The 17,721-nt window shown below is 46.4% G+C and overlaps 2 protein-coding genes across 8 annotated transcripts in view; one reads left to right on the forward strand and one right to left on the reverse strand.

Moving 5' to 3' along the window:
* Positions 1 to 574: 574 nt before the first annotated feature.
* dpf2 (double PHD fingers 2) lies at positions 575 to 9,355 on the forward strand. Of its 7 annotated transcripts, none has more exons than XM_030362108.1 (12): positions 575 to 653; positions 2,142 to 2,302; positions 2,669 to 2,776; positions 3,757 to 3,938; positions 4,338 to 4,430; positions 4,583 to 4,661; positions 5,001 to 5,042; positions 7,062 to 7,211; positions 8,308 to 8,439; positions 8,594 to 8,706; positions 8,873 to 8,954; positions 9,249 to 9,355. In XM_030362108.1, exons 1-12 carry the CDS (start codon positions 622 to 624, stop codon positions 9,329 to 9,331), a joined length of 1,257 nt encoding a protein of 418 aa, XP_030217968.1. In that variant the 5' UTR covers positions 575 to 621; the 3' UTR covers positions 9,332 to 9,355. The 7 variants fall into 7 exon arrangements, with proteins under 7 accessions (XP_030217968.1, XP_030217969.1, XP_030217972.1 ...); XM_030362109.1 differs by having other exon boundaries at positions 3,760 to 3,938; XM_030362106.1 differs by lacking the exon at positions 575 to 653 and adding an exon at positions 675 to 1,219.
* Positions 9,356 to 12,983: 3,628 nt separating this feature from the next.
* Positions 12,984 to 17,721, reverse strand: part of LOC115547678 (sodium/potassium/calcium exchanger 3) — a 28,414-nt gene continuing 23,676 nt past the window's right edge. The window contains exons 14-17 of the mRNA XM_030362090.1: positions 17,701 to 17,721; positions 17,209 to 17,321; positions 16,475 to 16,540; positions 12,984 to 15,390 (exon numbers count right to left, since the gene is read on the reverse strand). The exon at positions 17,701 to 17,721 is cut by the window's right edge and continues 94 nt beyond it. Coding sequence (XP_030217950.1) covers positions 15,280 to 15,390; positions 16,475 to 16,540; positions 17,209 to 17,321; positions 17,701 to 17,721 — 311 coding nt within the window. The 3' untranslated portion in view covers positions 12,984 to 15,279. The remainder of the gene's footprint in view (positions 15,391 to 16,474; positions 16,541 to 17,208; positions 17,322 to 17,700) is intronic.

Below are 17,721 nucleotides of genomic sequence, written 5' to 3' on the forward strand. Positions count from 1 at the left end.
CTGGCCTTGACATCCTCCTCTGATCCTCCTTCCACAGTAAAGATGCTCCCAGGGTAAGGTACCCTCGAGCTGCATTTTTCATCCATGGTTATCGGTGAGTAGTTCTTGTTATTGATTCTAATTACTTTTTGATGATTTGTTTCTGAGCCAAAATGAAGCATCAGTTGTCTTTAGTTTGTCCAAATATTCCTGTATATGTTTGTGGTTGTGTGCAAGTAGTGCAAGGTCATCAACAAAATCCCGGTTTTCTAACTGTTTTGTCAGGCTCCACTGTAATCCGGTTCAGATGTTGCAAGTTACCTTTTTGTCATAGTCCAGTCTATGCAGAGGAGGATGAAGAAAGGCGAGAGCAAGCATCCCTGCCACATCCCACTCAGGACCAAGTCCTGGAGGATTGGCATTACATCCCTTGGTAGGTGTTTTTAATTATGCTGAGGAAAAAACACGGCATTCACCCCCTTAATGATCTTATTGGGTTAATTATACAATAAACTGTCAATAAAATGTTCCACGGGTAGCAGTAACCATAGGTGACCAGAGGAGGGCGTTGTTGCTCTCCTTCTCTCGGGCGAAACCGACAGCCCGACTGTCAACGACTTTCCACCGTGTATTAAACCCAAGATGGCTGCTGTTGTTGAGAATGTTGTCAAACTGTAAGTGTTTCACTTTTTCCCTACACACCTTACACACCTCAACATTGTCACGGTGAAGTGACAATTTGTTATATTTACGGAAATAGCACGCTGTCTAAGGCTGTCTTAGGCAACCATGTCACCCAGGAACTACGATAGCACACGCTAGTCATGTCTTTCCGTGTCCAGCCATGGAAGTGAGAACAACTCCCGTTAACACACAGGCAGATGACGTTCCGCTTTTCATTTCTTTTAAACCTTTGTCTTGTTTATTCGACTGTACTTGTATCACCTGTATAATCATATTAAGTTTACATAATTCATACGTGTTCGTTGGCTATAGACCTCTGGCTGCCGTGTTGAGTAGTTTTGCTTGCGCTGAAAGGGTAATAGTGGCAGTCTAGGCAGAGGGTCCTGCATTGTAGCGTTATCCCGGTCGGTTGGAACGCAATTTCCGGCCTCTTACTTCCTATTAGCCGTCTACGCCAGTTTACAGACAAGAACATGTCAAGAATAAAAACACGAGAGACAATGAGAATTTAAATGGAGTTTTGGCGAAGAATTGGACAAAGCAATATCCGAATCAGGTAACGGAAACGGATATCCCTCTATCGGAAGTCCCCCTCTTTCTCTGGCCTCTAGCCCCTAAACCCATGTAACTGAACGTACCCACCTAACTCCCGCCAATAACGCTCATTTGTAGCATCCTGTTCCAGGCGTTCCTTCGTGAGAGGAGAACGCCTGGGAACGAGCTGAGGCAGTCTATTCTGGTCCATATTAGCGCAATAAAGATTGTTGGCCGTCGCCCAACTTGCTCAGAAAGAATAAATACTTGGGTGTAGGTGTCAGTGTCTCCACATTGGATAACAGTTTTTTTTTATGCTTTTGGTTGCCTAAAGTTTATGTAGGGATAGGACTGTATTTTTTACCCCTACGTTTCAGGCTAATCCTAGGTATCACCTTCTTGTATATATTGTATGGTTGTGATCTAATATACTCTGCCACACCCTCTTCCCAGTACCATGGTTTAAGAATTAGAATAACATATGAGAATATAATGTTCACACTTCGAAAGAACTTGGAATCTAATTGAGCAAACTCATTACGTCTGAAGAGGATGTGAGGACATTAAGACATTTTCCATACTAAATACATCCGTAGGTCAACGTACTTGTTACCACTCTCTTTTACCAGTATCAACTTTCTTTACATTTACGTCAACAACATCTTATATCTCAGGTTCCATTAAACGTATGGCATTACATTTCTGACGGTGCAAAAAGATTCGACATAGGAAAGTGTGACCAACGAATTATGAGACGCTAGGAGTCGCTATTTTACGCATTCGGAAATGCCCCTTAAACCGGCGTTTTGAGTATCCGGAGTTAATTATAACAGAAATGAACGGTCACACATGGACAAAATTCAATGGATATCAGATTTATTTGTATTGATTTGTATGTATTTGATGTAGCCTGAGATCGCCCTCTGTGTTTCTTTTGGGCGTAGTTTGGGCGAGCAGTACTACAGAGATGCCATGGAGCAGTGTCACAACTACAACGCCAGGCTGTGTGCAGAGCGGAGTGTGCGCATGCCCTTCCTAGACTCCCAGACCGGTGTCGCCCAGAGCAACTGCTACATCTGGATGGAGAAGAGACACCGCGGGCCGGGTTAGTGCACGCAGGCGCGCACACGGATACACACACACACGCAAACACAGATGCACAGAGGGACACAAATCAAAGTCACAAATCACTATCGCCATGAATGCTCCTATATTGCAAAACGTACATTCAAAGACGCATTAATCTCCCCTGTCCACGCTGACACTGAATGTAGCTTTCTATATATGGTAGCATAGCTTTTAAAAAAAAACATGCAGACACAGTGGGACAGACCAAATAGTTTCAGGTACCGGTGTTTGGGAAATGATAGCCTTACTGTTGAGAGTTGACTAGAGTAGACTGTTTCGGTGGCTTCCCCTGTCCAGTCTCATTCCACACTCACTCCCTCTGTGCGTGTCTGGGGTCCTTCAGGCGTGGCCCCGGGACAGCTGTACACCTACCCCTCCAGACGCTGGAGGAAGAAGAGGAGAGCCCACCCCCCTGAGGACCCAAGGCTCATCTTCCCTCCTCTGAAGTCAGGTGCCCACGGCTCTACGTCAGGGCCCTATGTTACCATTTTACATTGTTACTCATTTACTTAATATCGAGATACATTTTTTAAGAAATTCAAAAAATTTTGTGTATGATTTTATACATTCGCATTTGCGTAGTACAGCACTCTCTGTGTCCGCCTTTTTTTTTTTTTTTAATTAACGAGGTCGAACGGAACAGAGTTGGTGTTAATGTCAAATTGGCGAATGCACTATAGCGCCCTCTGTTGGAAGTGAACATATATTCACTTCCACTGATGATACATGATGTAAGTATTGCGGAGGCAAAGAATCGCCATACTTGCATGTATCAAAGCTTGAGATCAGGGTTCTCGGTTCAGTTATAACATGTTAGTGCCTTAGCAATAAAAACTGCTTTTTGGCTGTTGTTCCCTTCAGCACACATGTGGAACGACATCAACAAAATTAATCCCAGATGGGAATTTTGGGGACATCACACTGTGATAAACCCCCCCAGATGTTAATACTGCGCTATGTAAATATTCCCACCGCAACCACGTCTCTTTTGATTAGATGGTGATTTTCCTGCTCTTTGATCCACCAAAGGCATAAATATGTATAGTTGTATGTGATATAACGTAGTTTTTATTGATGTGGAGCTGACTGCACAACATGCTTTATTGGAGTCAGACATTTGCCCTCTGGATGAGGACAAGAGAAACTTTATCAATCCCGGCAACAATTTTGGGTGTCAGGATTACAGAACAGTAAAAAATATCGAAAACAACATTTAAAATAAGTCTATGCAAAGAACAACAGAGAATGACTATAAATAACAACAAGTAGAGGAAATGAAGCGGTCGATCCCTATGTAGTCTCCGATGCTTCCTGTGTTGCTAACTGTGTGTGTGTGTGTGTGTGTGTGTGTGTGTGTGTGTGTGTGTGTGTGTGTGTGTGTGTGTGTGTGTGTGTGTGTGTGTGTGTGTGTGTGTGTGTGTGTGGGCGCAGTAGAGCTGGAGCTGGGCCTGAAGAAGGAGGGTGTGCTGAGCTCTGACGGCAGCAGCCTGGAGGCGCTACTGAAGGCCGAAGCCCCCGACAAGAGAGGGGCAGCTGAGGCCAGGCCCAGCGAGGAGGAGCCCAGCCTCAGTGACTACACCCCCGCCCCCGCGCCCAGCGCCCGATCCAGAAGGGTCTGTGACCTGAGATTTCTGACTTATAAATAATATTTTTCCAAACACAATAACTGGAGTGTGAATGCTGCTGCATCAGAATTTACTTTCGGTTTTGTTTCAGGATTTGACTGTAGCTGTGGGATTCTAGTAGGGTTTGGTTTATGGGTTTGGCGTGAGGGTTAGGCTATCAGGGTTCAGCTTCGTCTTAGCGGTCATTTAGTGCCTTAGGGTTAGGTGCTAGGTTTGGTCTGAGGGTCATGTTTGGTTTGAGGATTCTTTCAGAGAACAGACATTAATCTGTGATTATTTATTATTATCCAATTATTTCTGGAAACTCCACGACAGGAGATTAGGGGAAAACATTTTGAGTTAGACTTTTAACGTCCTCCCATCCTGTCCCACTCTCCCTGCGGACAGAGAATCCTAGAACCTGATGACTACCTGGATGACCTTGACGATGAAGACTATGAGGAAGATACCCCCAAGAGAAGAGGCAAAGGCAAGGGAAAGGTAAGGGGACCGCAGCATTGGCGTTCAAAACCCTTACCCTTTGGACGGGGGACTCGAACCCCCCTGAACTGCCGGCCTCCCCCTCTCCCCCTCTGTGCGGTCCTGTCTGCTGACCCATGTGTGGCGCTGTGTGGGTCGACCTGTGTCCCCAGGGTCGAGGGGCCAGCTCCAGTAGGAAGAAGCTGGACACGGCAGCGCTGGAGGACCGGGACAAGCCCTACGCCTGCGACAGTGAGTGGACGGACAGGCCGCTTGTACGGCGGTACACGCCCCACCGCTGACAGCCTATATAGCCCCCCCCCCCCCCCCCCCCCCCCGCCCCCGCCCCGGGACCACCAGATGTGATTAACGTTGTTGATCCCAAAGGAGACACTAGGTGCCTCACATGGATCACAAGCATGATCGTTTCGAGACCAGGGGGGGGGGGTAGAGACCCTTTTCTACTTCTGCTTTGTTTCTCTGTTTCTCTGTGCATCTGTTAGACTTTCAGTGCAGCTCTTTCTCTCCCCCATGCTCATCTTCCTCTCTCTCTATTTTTCTCTCACATGCTTTCTCTCATCTCTTTTTCAGACTCTGTCAAACAAAAGCATATTTCAAAACCTTCTGAAAGAGGTATATATATCTTTTTCATTCCCTTCTTGAACTCCGGCCTTTGTCTTGGTCTGCTTGTTCTTTACTGCTTGGTTCGTCTGTTCCCTTGCTTTGTCGCACTCTGTTCAATGTGTGTCAGTAATGTCCTAGGCGATGAGGTTGTGTTGAATTATGTGTAAACGACTGGGCCTTTAACTCATTGACCCACTAGGCCCCTTCTCCTCTTGTGCTATCAGTTAGTTCATGTCGATTGCATGGCTGTTTCCCTTCCTTATATCCCCATCTCCCTTTAAGACCTGCTTGTATCTCGTCACAACCTTTATCCGTCTTGCTGTGGAGATATAAATGCCTTGGTTTTGAGTTTGAATGCCTAGCCTGACCATTACGTTTCTCCCAAGAAAGTAATGGACTGCACCCCATTATTCCCTTCATTTGTGTTTCCCCTACATATCGTGCTGGGACGCTGGCACTCACTAGTGCGCCTAGCTCCTCCAGAACTCACCAGCACTGTGCATCCTGGTCCAGCATGCCACTCAGAGTCTCCCTGTGCTGCGTCTCCCCCTCCTTAACACTCAGCCCATCCTAGGCCCACTGCGTCTGTCCAGCCTGCCTCTCAGAGTCTCCCTGTGCTGCGTCTCCCTCTCCTTAACACTCAGCCCATCCTAGGCCCACTGCGTCTGTCCAGCCTCTCAGAGTCCCCCTGTGCTGCGTCTCCCTCTCCTTAACACTCAGCCCATCCTAGGCCCACTGCGTCTGTCCAGCCTCTCAGAGTCCCCCTGTGCTGCGTCTCCCTCTCCTTAACACTCAGCCCATCCTAGGCCCACTGCGTCTGTCCAGCCTCTCAGAGTCCCCCTGTGCTGCGTCTCCCTCTCCTTAACACTCAGCCCATCCTAGGCCCACTGCGTCTGTCCAGCCTCTCAGAGTCCCCCTGTGCTGCGTCTCCCTCTCCTTAACCCTCAGCCCATCCTAGGCCCACTGCGTCTGTCCAGCCTCTCAGAGTCCCCCTGTGCTGCGTCTCCCTCTCCTTAACCCTCAGCCCATCCTAGGCCCACTGCGTCTGTCCAGCCTCTCAGAGTCCCCCTGTGCTGCGTCTCCCTCTCCTTAACCCTCAGCCCATCCTAGGCCCACTGCGTCTGTCCAGCCTCTCAGAGTCCCCCTGTGCTGCGTCTCCCTCTCCTTAACACTCAGCCCATCCTAGGCCCACTGCGTCTGTCCAGCCTCTCGGCTTCCAGAGGCTGCATGTCTGGCAGCAGACCTTTCAAGGTCGGAGTAGAGCGAGGAACACAGGGGTGGTGGTGAGGGTCTCGTGACGGAGCTGCCCCCACACCCTGAGGCCTGGGTGCAGAACAGTGTCCCACGGAGGTGGAAGGCTGGGCTGCTCTCTGTCCTCTCTCTATCCTCTGTGACGGGTTGGAGACGGAGGGAGGTCCCTGGGGCTGAAGGTTAATGGTGACAAGAGGGATCATCCAGAAGTAATGGGGAATGTTTGAGTCAGATCATCTGTCACGGCTTGTCTGTTTACGGTAGTGCAGAGGAGCCCCTACACTTGAACTCAAGCATTTGCGTCAGTGTTACAGAATATGTAGACTTCCACCTCAAGCAGTGGTGTCTGCCCTTTTAAGGTACACAGACATTTAGTCCCAACTTTTGTTAGTTTTCTTTCTACTAAAATCCACATTCAGAACAGTCTTTTGTCTCAGTAACAGGAAAACGTACACGTCGATTAAAAAACATGTAAAAGATATTTTGGTGCATATTACGTGCACAATGTTACGTGCACAATGTTGTGTGCACATTACGGCAATTGGCGACCGCATACAAAGAGGAAGTAATGGGTTCACGACATGCAGCACTTTGTGGCTTTATTACTTTGAAAAAGGAAATAGAAACCGCTGCATTTGTGCATCGCCCAAAAATACAACAAATGCACGACAGCACATGTTTCGTGGAGGTCTGAAAAAGGACGGGCGCTCCTGCTGAAACCACCCGTGGGGGTCCGCCGCGGCCCGTGCCTTAACCCACGCTGACGTGTGCCCACAGTCTGTGGCAAGCGCTACAAGAACCGGCCTGGGCTGAGCTACCACTACGCCCACTCCCACCTGGCCCAGGAGGAGGGCGAGGACGCCGCCGCCGCCGCCGCCGCCGCAGAGGTCCACGAGCCCCCCGCACCCCCACCCCAAGAACCCAAGAGTAAGCCCAGGCAACGCCGCGTGATCGGGCCCCACTGTTCCGTGTTGTGTTGTGGACACAGGCTGTGATGTTGTTTCCGGTACAGTGTTGTTGGGCGCCGTCAGCATTGTGGGGGCTACTGTAAAACGCTGTGTTGTGTTGTGGGCCTGGGCCTAGGCGGGAGCGTTGTACAATGCTACTTTATCGGGAGGGAAGGAGAGTACATTACTGCCCTGGCCCAGAGTTGTCATCATCGAGGTCTTAAAAGCCGTGACGAAGCAACTTTCAAACGCAGTCTCGCCCTGCACTGTTTCTGAACATTTCCTGCATGGGGTCACCTGAGAATGGGAACCGGGATCGATGTCTTGGGAAATCTTTGAAGGCAATTTGCCTGCTCAAGAGCTGGTAACATTGCGCAACACTGCCGGTATTGCTGTGTTGTGATGACTAGGGACGTTGGCGGGCGAACCACGTAAGGGATGCAACGCGTTTCACATGAGAGGTGCAAACCCCTCGCACGACTCCGCTGAGGCCGTATCTGAATCAGCGAGTGTTTATCTTAGCGCGCCAATGTAGACAACGCTCTTTTTGTGTGCCTTTTAAGGTGTCAAATATTTATCTCAGAGTCAAGTACCCCGACCCTGAAAGAACATTAACTGTCATGCAAAACAGGTTTAATGAATGTATTACAAAACCATCGACAGACGGCCTAAAGTGTAAAGAACTCATCCCTCCCCCCTCGCCCCGTCTGGTTCTGGGCGTCTGGCTTCAGCAGAGCCTGGCTTCAGGGGGCGCTTCAGCATTAGCGCCCCCTGCTGGACGGTCCCTTTGATATCTATTAGGGGTCGTTTTACCGTACGTGAACGAGCGCAACACAAATTCTTTCCTGTCCTAATAGTGTTACTTACAAGCGGTGCCTGCGATGATATCCCAGCAATTTACCGGGAACTATTTGTGTACGGTGATTGTGTCAAAGGTAGCCAATTACCTACAGTGTTGTCGTATTGCTGTCAATCATAAAATATATACTTGTAACATTGTACTAATTAGTCCTAGATGAATTTGGGATCGTTTACAGCTGGGCATTTAACGGACTGTTTTTTTTGCCTCCCTTCAGCTGCTAAGAAAGGTCCGGACGGCCGCGCGCTGCCCAACAACTATTGTGACTTCTGCCTGGGGGACTCCAAGACCAACCACAAGACGGGCCAGTCGGAGGAGCTGCAGTCCTGCTCCGACTGCGGACGCTCAGGTAGGGCCGTACGCCCCCTTCCAACCACCTTCTGGTAAAGCAGCTACGGTACCGTGACGGCTGTCCGGGGATGTCCCTTGGCCCCCGTTTGACCCGGGCGGTTGTGACCGTAGCGCTCTAAGGGCCGTCCCTGTGACCTCTGTGTGCCGTGCAGGCCACCCCTCGTGCCTGCAGTTCACCCCGGTGATGATGGCGGCGGTGAAGACGTACCGCTGGCAGTGCATCGAGTGCAAGTGCTGCAACATATGCGGCACCTCGGAGAACGACGTGAGTACGGTTGGATGGCCGTGTCCTCTCGGTGGCCGGCCGACGCGGCCCCCGTGCCGTGTTCCGGTCGGCTGCTTTTTGGGGCCTGATTCTGTGTTCCGATTGGCTGCCCGGGTCCCTGGTGCTGTGTATTGATTGGCTGTTGCTGTGCCTCCCCCCCCCGCAGGACCAGCTGCTGTTCTGTGACGACTGCGACCGAGGCTACCACATGTACTGCCTCACCCCCCCCATGTCCGAGCCCCCCGAGGGTAAGCTAGCCGCACGCTGCGATGTCACTTCCTGTTCAGTCGATGTTCTGAGCCGTGGGTGTGCACTCTGCTAAATGACTCATATTCAATTATTTCATGATTGTCAATGGAACAATGTATGAATGTTCTTGGAAACCCTGCAGGGTTTCGGTGGCTGCAGTTGATTTAAACTGTTTTCCACCACAACCGCCACCATGACTCAGAGTGGTGACGCTAACAGAACCCTAAAGCACTAAAGATCTGCAGCGCTCCACGCCCCTCTGTTCAGCCTGACTCTGATCGCTGTCCCCACAGGAAGCTGGAGCTGCCACCTGTGTCTGGACCTGTTGAAAGACAAGGCGTCCATATACCAGACCCAGACGCTCCCCACGTCCTGATGGCTCCCTGGCCCCCCCGCCGCACAGCCCAACTCCTCCCCGGTTCCACCCCCTTGTGGGGACGGCGAACCCCTGAAGCCCCCCCCCCCCCCCCCCCCCCCCAAAGCCCCTCCAGGACTCCACCGAAAAACACAGCGTCGCCGTGACACCGCGACACGTGCTCCACAGCGCCTCTTTGTACGTTCAAGAATCCATCGCTGCGCAAAGAGCGAGGTCATCGTCTGTGGGCAGAAGGGGTGAGTGGATGGTGGCCGTGAGCCAACAGGAACCCAGGCTCTGTTGTTCCTTGGGGTGGGACGCAACCACCCATCCACCGTCACCACGGTGTCTCCACGGTGGATGGACCCGCTGACGGCCGCAGGTGGGTGGGGGTGGGGGTGGGTGTGGGGGTGGGGGTGGGGGTGGGGGGGGTGCTGTAGTTCAACCTTAGACATGGTGAAAAGGGAAGTGTGTCCGATACCAAACCAGCCTCCATTAGCTGTGTATATGGCTGTTACACAGTCTGTCTCAACTCTAGAGCTCTGCCTTCAGCTTGTTTGCCATACCGCCAACTGTACCCGAGTCAAGTTCCATGTTACACAGCATAAATAGCCAAATGAACCTGTTGATTTACCTTTTTTTGTTTTTTAATAGCTGTTCATAGCTTACTGCACTTAGCGAATAGCAAACACTATTGCCTCCTTTACTCTGCTATCTGTTGGTTTTTGCAACGAAATCAGAAAACATAGCTCGGTTGACATAAGTACAGTAGCATGCCAGGTTTTACTAATCATACAGTAAAGTGATTTTGTAAACTATATTTATATGTATTTGTATTTCAAATAATGGTGAAACATGCATAGAAGTTGGATGGACATGTGTTTCCGTCTGATTGGTCAATGCCCATTAGAAGATACTGACAATGAGAGAGAAAGAAACTCGACAGGAGTTCTTCGACGTCCAACAAGTGAATTATGTTCAGTTATTGAAAGCAATATTACTCCCATTTTGCATATTTGGCTTAGTACTATCCATGTGCCCACCATCAAATACAAGCACAAAGGGACTACATTTCAAGACCCTCACAGCTTTGTTTTGCTGCCATTGCCAGCTTGTTTGTTTAAGTAGTTGTGAGTGTGAATTCATTTTGATCTGGAAAGTGAAATGATCTACAGGTTCAGGGTCATGACATTGAGGACTTGTTTGTAAGTCCCTCCCAAAATGTATTTCCTGATGGGTCGGGCTTCTTGGAAATATCTCTAAAGACTGAAAAGCTTAATTGATTGTATTGACTGTGTTGGAGACCTTAATTGGCTTGTGCTGAGCGATGAAAACACAGAAAGAGGCACCATGGCTGAGCCAATCAGAGACGGGGAAAGTGACATCAACAACCAATAGAAAAAAACCTTTTTCTATTTTGGTTCTCATGGCTGTGTTATAGCAGCACTGTGTTTGTGCTGATGCCTATCGTGAACCCAGGCTAGCTTTCATGTGTTTTCCTAGTATACCTTTTTACCTGAGTCACTGTTTGACAGGGTGCTCACCCTAGAAGGGAGAGGTTAGAGTTCAGAGGTCAGGTTCTGCAGTCCTGGGAGATGGACTTGCCTGGTAAATGCTGTACTATGTGTCTATTGGATGGATTAAGAATCTTGATTTTTCGAGAGGGTTATATTTCAACATGTAATGATGATGCAAATCTGCACCTTTATTGTCCCTGCTTTCATCATTTACTTTTTTATATACTGTATATTGTCGTTATTATGCAATGATCTCTGGCCTGCCTCACATAACAGTATTTCAAAAGGGTCAACTCGGAGGAAACTTAGTAACTAATTACTAAGCATGACATGGGTGTATCTGCTTTTAATACCCATGCCTGAAAGATATCTGCTCTCTCAGATGCTAAGTAGTTAGCTTTGCAAAGGTGTGTGGGGGGAGTTGTGTAATATAAGTTAGCCATGCTATCATACGTACCAGTAGCCAACTAACAAGTACTATTGCATATGCATTACAATGGGTCTATTTCATCACATTTTTGTGTTGTTTTTTTTACTCGCAGTTAAATAAACTCAGCGCCTAACGGGTTGTTTTTAAAATAGTTTGGTCTTTGTATTCACAGAGTAGTTTAGTTCAAACGTTTGTTGGAGATTGACGAGGGCACCTTAGCTCTGCCGATGAGTGTGGAATGTTAAGCCCGGATTTGTGAATTTGGGGGGAAAACTCTCTTCAAAACCTATAAACCAGAGCCAGGAGAATATATTTATTGGTGTTAGATTAGACGTACATGATGTTATCGATACCGGGCATAATCTGTTCCCTGATGTGTGAATTAAGATGTTACTTAATACTGGTCGTCGAGTGTTTAGCTTTTGGAGAGAGTTTTTTTTCCTGAGAACAAATGTTGATTGTCACCATGATTGTTGTTCAGTTTTAGTGATCATGATATTTGCATGATTGTGGTCATTCGTCAATGTTTTTTTTTTTTCATTTTAATTGGGATTTCAAAGTTGTATAAAGAGTAAATAATAAATAATGAAATATCAGGCACTAACGTGTTGAATTGTTTTGCACAAATTCTGCTTTTACAAGTAAAACCGGGGACAGACACATTGTGAAACCCTCTTGTAACATCAGATGTGTAGGCTATTAGTACAGAAGAATCCATTCCAACTTGTTAATGCTTCTTGGCAAGAGCACTGGTGTGTTTCTAAATAAGGTCCCATGGGAGACACCACAAAGGGCGTGACTTAGGCACTCTTCCTTTTCAAGCAGTGGATGGCACACCAAACACACTAACGTTAGGGTTTGGTTTAATTTTTGGGTTGCTTTCAGGGTGTTAAGGGGTTGGTTTTAGGGTTAGGTGATGGGGTAAGGGTTTGGCCTCTAAGGTCCCCAGAGGTAGCCTGGTTCTACCAGACTCTCGTACTTCACTTCATTTCATTTGTACAGAGAGTCTGGACCTAATCAATTGACAAACGTTAACTCACTTGAAGGCGGGTGTCTGTTGAAGTTTAAAATGATTGGATCTGCCCAGTGCCACTCTGGATCATAACCAATCGCTAACGTTTGGTTGTGATGTATGTCATGCGCCGGGAATCACGCGCAGGTTGTACACAAACCAAACACCTTGCGCGTCTGCACGAAAATGTCCGTCAACGACAGCTGCAGGTTTTGTTCGTCGAATTTAATTTATCAGGGAAAAATTGCACATTGTAAATCAATATTTTATAGTAAGGCCAGAGATGATGTATGCAGTCAACTTTCGAAGCTGGGTCTAATCGTTGACACGCCATCGTCATTGTTCTCAGACACGCCCTCTGTTCGCTGATTGGGCGCCGCTGTGGCGGCACCAGAAAACCAAATTACATACAGCAGGTCCAGACCTAGTACTGAAGGGAAATTCAAATTGAGCGGAAGTACTTAGGCGGGCGGAGCCAGGCTACCCCAGAGGCTGGCTTCCTGAAAAAAACAACCTTGGACAGGCTAACAGGGGTCACGGGTGACTCCCAGGGCCCACGGTCCCATGGACTGGCTCCCAGGTTCCCTAGAAAAAACTCCCTGGAGGCTGATCAGAATTGAAAGGCTGCGGTGTCTGGTGCTTCAATCTAATGTTGACAAAATACTCTCCTTTTTAAATACATGAGGAAAACTTGGTTCAATAAAATAAGCAGGATGAATCATTATTGCACAGGTTTTTATTGCACTCAAAATACATTAAATTTCTCTGATTTGAAAGACGTCTATGACGCAAGTAACAGATCAACTCAAACGTCACAACAGAACAAAACATTTAAGGAAGTAAATACTTTTGGGTGTGCTTGATTTCCACCTCGGCGCGTCTCCCGCCTGTGATTAACGACATCGGACGGCCGAACTGCTACCATAAGAACATTTAAATCCAGAGGCTACTACAAGGTATAGTCAACACAAAACATTAACAGTCTCCAACAGCCTGCACCTGTATTGAAAGTATCAACTCTCTTGGGATTGGATTGAAGTGGCAAAAGAAGAAAGACAAAACAAAGTACATAAAAATGCATACTAAAACGGATAGGGGCCGACACTTTTAATTATACGAAAAACTTCAAATTAAATGTCGGACCAATCATTTTACAAGCATATTACGTTTTTGTTCACTATCATAATTGTGAAACAAATATTAAAGCAAGCCATGGGATGGGGGTTATTATGAGCATTTGATTGTATGCTCCAGATGTACATGTAAGGGTATGTCCATCAACCTTGATGAAATATTGATATTGCCTAGAAAATGCCTAATGTGCTTATCCTTTTATACCCCATGATCTTCCTACATTAAGGAATTTATTTTGCAGGGTGAGAGAATACATTTAATCATAAAATGAGTGGTATTTAAATTAAAAAAGTAGAAATGCAGAAACACTCCTGACTCATTAAGTGGTATCTAACCGACAAAGTGACCAAAAATATGTATTCTTTCTGTCACATTAAAATCAACGTAAGGTTTTCTTTTTCATCATAATCGTATAACATGACAGTATAAATATTACAACGGCACAAAACTATTGTCTGGACTTTCACTCTTGTAAAACTATGGAAAATATTGAACATTTACAAAACGGTAAAAAGTATTGCCTTGCAGACAACAGTAGTTATACAGGAACTTGCTAAACCCCTACCGTTCTAGGACTCTGACAGAGCTACGTCTGTTTTTGGTGCACACAGCTTTGTAGGAACTCATGAACTCACTCGTCACACTTCAGCTACGGTTGCAGTCGCTAAACCCACACCACATCGATGCGTCGCGTGAATCAACTCAACACATTCAGGAAACGTCCTGGGCATGTTTGGGTGCACATGTTCGTAAAACGTAAAAATATCCAACAAGTTCAAATATAAATATACAAGAGGAATCCATACAAACATTACAATTTTGGTAGTACCTAAATGCAGTGAAGGGCCTACTACTACGGTCCATCAGAGAGTATGTGACGCTAGTACACACACACACACACACACACACACACACAGTTGAAGCAGTGTCAAAACTACAATTGACCTTTCATATATAGATCACATTTTAACAATACTTGCTTGACGTATAGTTCATCACATATGAAAATATCGGGACAGTGATGTGCATTAAGTTACGCTTGTAGGCTAAGAGCAGGAGGACTATTGTTAGGACTATCAGATCGGACCGCAATATTGTCTGTTAAATGTATATGCATTTTAATATATCCACAAACACAAGGGGTTCATGATTTTTTAGGGTTTACATTCCACATAAGATTTCAATGCTACTTCTGACGGCGGCATATTCTGAAACCCCCTCGGCAAAGGTGTATTGATCAAGGGGTATCGATCAGTGGGATAACGGTGGGCCAATATTGGGCCTTTGTAAGGCAGCAGGACTATGAAGGCGACTGCGGAATCTTACATCTGCGTTTAAACTCGTACCATGGTGGCTTGGCAGTTTCTAGGAGATCATGTGACTCCAGAAATTTGGGTTTAATCGTAGTTATACAGACAACTCCTTAACGTAGATAAAAAAGCATCACAAACTACTACATAAAACAAGCGGGTTGAGGCAGACACGAAAACCGTAAACACAACTGGAGAAGATTTCTCTTAAAAGACTTTGAGCTACGCTATGCTAGCTGCCGGGGGAAAGAACCGATAAATAGAGCAGTGGGAAGAGAGGAGTTCTGTTTGGGATTAGCCACCCTATGTATTTACTGTCACTCATTTAGTTAAATGCGTATATATTTTCTAACCACTGCACTGTACGATTTAAAAACACATGCGCACCGGTATGTTTTGGGTGGTCGCAACCGTACAATATCTCTGACTTAATCGAACAGCTTTTAAAATATAACTTTCTAGATCATCCTTTTATCTCTTTTGGTAGACGGGAGTGCTTCAACGGTATTCACAGGAAAACCCCAATAGGAGCGGGACCTGGGGGAGTGACCTATGACCTGAAGACCTCACATCTGGCCAAACAGGATGGAGCAAAGCAGGAAGATGGAATAGAGAAACAGCAGGCCCAGGCCCAGCCTCCGGTCCAGCCTCCAGTGGTTCAGATGGACACTCGCCACCTGGTGGCCGCCGCAGGTAGGACAAGCAAAGGAACAAGCAAAGAGCAAGTTGAGGAATTTAGTCTTTGCATTACCACACAATTCGTATCACAGGCCCAGACGCTAGTATCATTTGTGATGGATACTTCATCCCACCAACAACCCACTAAGCAGTTTCTGCAGTCCACTGGGTAAGATGTCTATGCATTTGGGTGGACAATCCTACAGGTTATGTCAAAAACAGGGCTCGGTTTTTAAATGCCTTGCAAAGGCTAGTCAAAATCAACCTAATAGTATGACGGATATATATAAGAGAATGTGTCTACTATATGGGATTATGTATATATACTTTTTATACTGTATTTATTAGAGATGTCCGATATTATCGGCCCACCGATATTATCGGCCCGATATTAGCATATAAATGTAATATCGGTCAATATCGGTATCGGATTTTTTTTGCCTTAAAACCGATTTTTTATTTTTTTTTTATAGCTCAAATAAATGTTTTCAAAATTGTGCAGTACAGTGCACATTGTAATTGACTCATATTGGTGCATTTATTCAATTAAGGTTATTGAGTTTTAGTTAAAGAAACATACTGCTATGTTGCACATAGTTGTTCAGGTACAATGTTTTATCATTTGTGAAGTCAAGTTTGCCCTATTTGTTGTGGGCATTGTCAAGATTATCTCAGGGAGAGTGTAATCCAAACTGTTGTCTGAGACCATTAAAAAAATAAAAATAAACATGGCACTTTTCCCTTAAATTAAGTTGAAGTATTTTTCTTATTTTGCACAGACAATGTTAACATTTGGAAAGCCTTGTTGCATTCAAGAATGCATCCAGTGGGGCATCACAATAACATTAAGCATGTTGTGTTAATTCCACAACAAGAGATATGTAATGTTACCTAAATTAGGTTTGAAGAAAAATAAATAACCCAAATATCGACATCGGTATCGGCTGATATCGGAATCGAAAATTTAGAGTTGGACAATATCGCATATCGGATATCGGCAAAAAAGCCAATATCGGACATCCCTAGTATTTATATTATATATGCATAGTTATAGTATAAATATGTTGGTGTTTTCTATCTTACCGTGAGGAATACAGAAGCCAGCAACAGGATGACTGAGTACACCAGTCCTTTGTTGTTGATGGGGATCTGTTGAGGAGAGGCGACCATCAGGAATCAAAGCACCAGGAGGGCCCCGCCTCACACGCCACCACATCACGCACCCAGGCTGTCTAAAGCCAAGCTGTTCTACTCTACAATAAAACTGAACCTTGGTCTCTCAGTTCTGAGTGTCTACCCAAACTCTCGGTTTGTAATTGCTTCATTTACTTGGTAAGTTGTAATAGGAAGGTCTTTGGGTACATACCACGGCACACACTTACAACTAAGATCTACTAAGTAACTCCTTACTAAGGTACTTGATACTAAGTCTGGGGACTTTAGTTAGTCCTAGAGTTCTATGTAAGTGCATTAGCACTGAGGGTGTAGAGAGAGACATTGAGTGCTGCTTTTGATGAATACACATGCTGTCAACTTTTGAATATGGCCAGGAAATGCTGCCATAATATGTAATGTGAGGTGCCGTGAAAAGCCCAAACCGAACAATGACAGAGCTCAAATCATAAACGATAACAAACAAATCCTTGTATATTGACTGTTTTCCATATACAAAAAAATGGTTGGAAACAGGTCCTGTGGCGCACGTTAACAGTACACAGCACATATACATATACAGTGTGACGCCCAGCTCTCTGACCGGAGGCCTGGGGTCGGTCAGGACCCTCAGCGAGTATCGCAGCCCTTTGGCGCGCACCCACCGCTATTCCTCTATCCACGATGAGAGTCCTGAGAGCCCACGGGAACCCCAGACCCAGCAGGATGTCAAAGATGTTACTGCCGATGGAGTTGGACACGGCCATGTCCCCCATGCCTGAGAGGAGGGGACAGAGACGGACAGCCACGCTCACCCCACCACCGGTACAACGGACACAACAGGGGAGAACATTCCTGCATGCGTCCGCATCCTCAAACATTGTTGTAGCCGTGGTAACCTTGAATATCAATGTCAGTGAAGACGTTCGTATCGGTGGTAGTTTTCTCATGGATAGCAATTAGCATGTCTGCTCCTTTATGAAAAACCATTACCCCTTTGAACATTAAAAATAAAACCGTCCAATATCTATAGTTTATAAGCCATATTCATTTCAGGCGGCGCTGAGTGTGCTCCCGGCCCGAGGTTGGGACAAACTGCGATAGAGAGAAGATAAAGATCGTAAGTCAAGATCCGGTAGGTTGTTGTTTCTCTGTACCTTGCCGAGCTACGATGAGAC

Source organism: Gadus morhua, chromosome 7 (assembly GCF_902167405.1).
Source record: "Gadus morhua chromosome 7, gadMor3.0, whole genome shotgun sequence".
NCBI lineage: Eukaryota > Metazoa > Chordata > Actinopteri > Gadiformes > Gadidae > Gadus > Gadus morhua.

Excerpts from the sequence above, each read along its gene's own strand:
- dpf2 (XM_030362106.1), top strand. The coding sequence starts at position 1,176 with ATGGAGTTTTGGCGAAGAATTGGACAAAGCAATATCCGAATCAG. Across the intron at positions 2,303-2,668 it reads GAAGAGACACCGCGGGCCGG|GCGTGGCCCCGGGACAGCTG; the intron begins GTTAGTGCACGC and ends GGGGTCCTTCAG. Across the intron at positions 4,431-4,582 it reads GAGGCAAAGGCAAGGGAAAG|GGTCGAGGGGCCAGCTCCAG; the intron begins GTAAGGGGACCG and ends CTGTGTCCCCAG.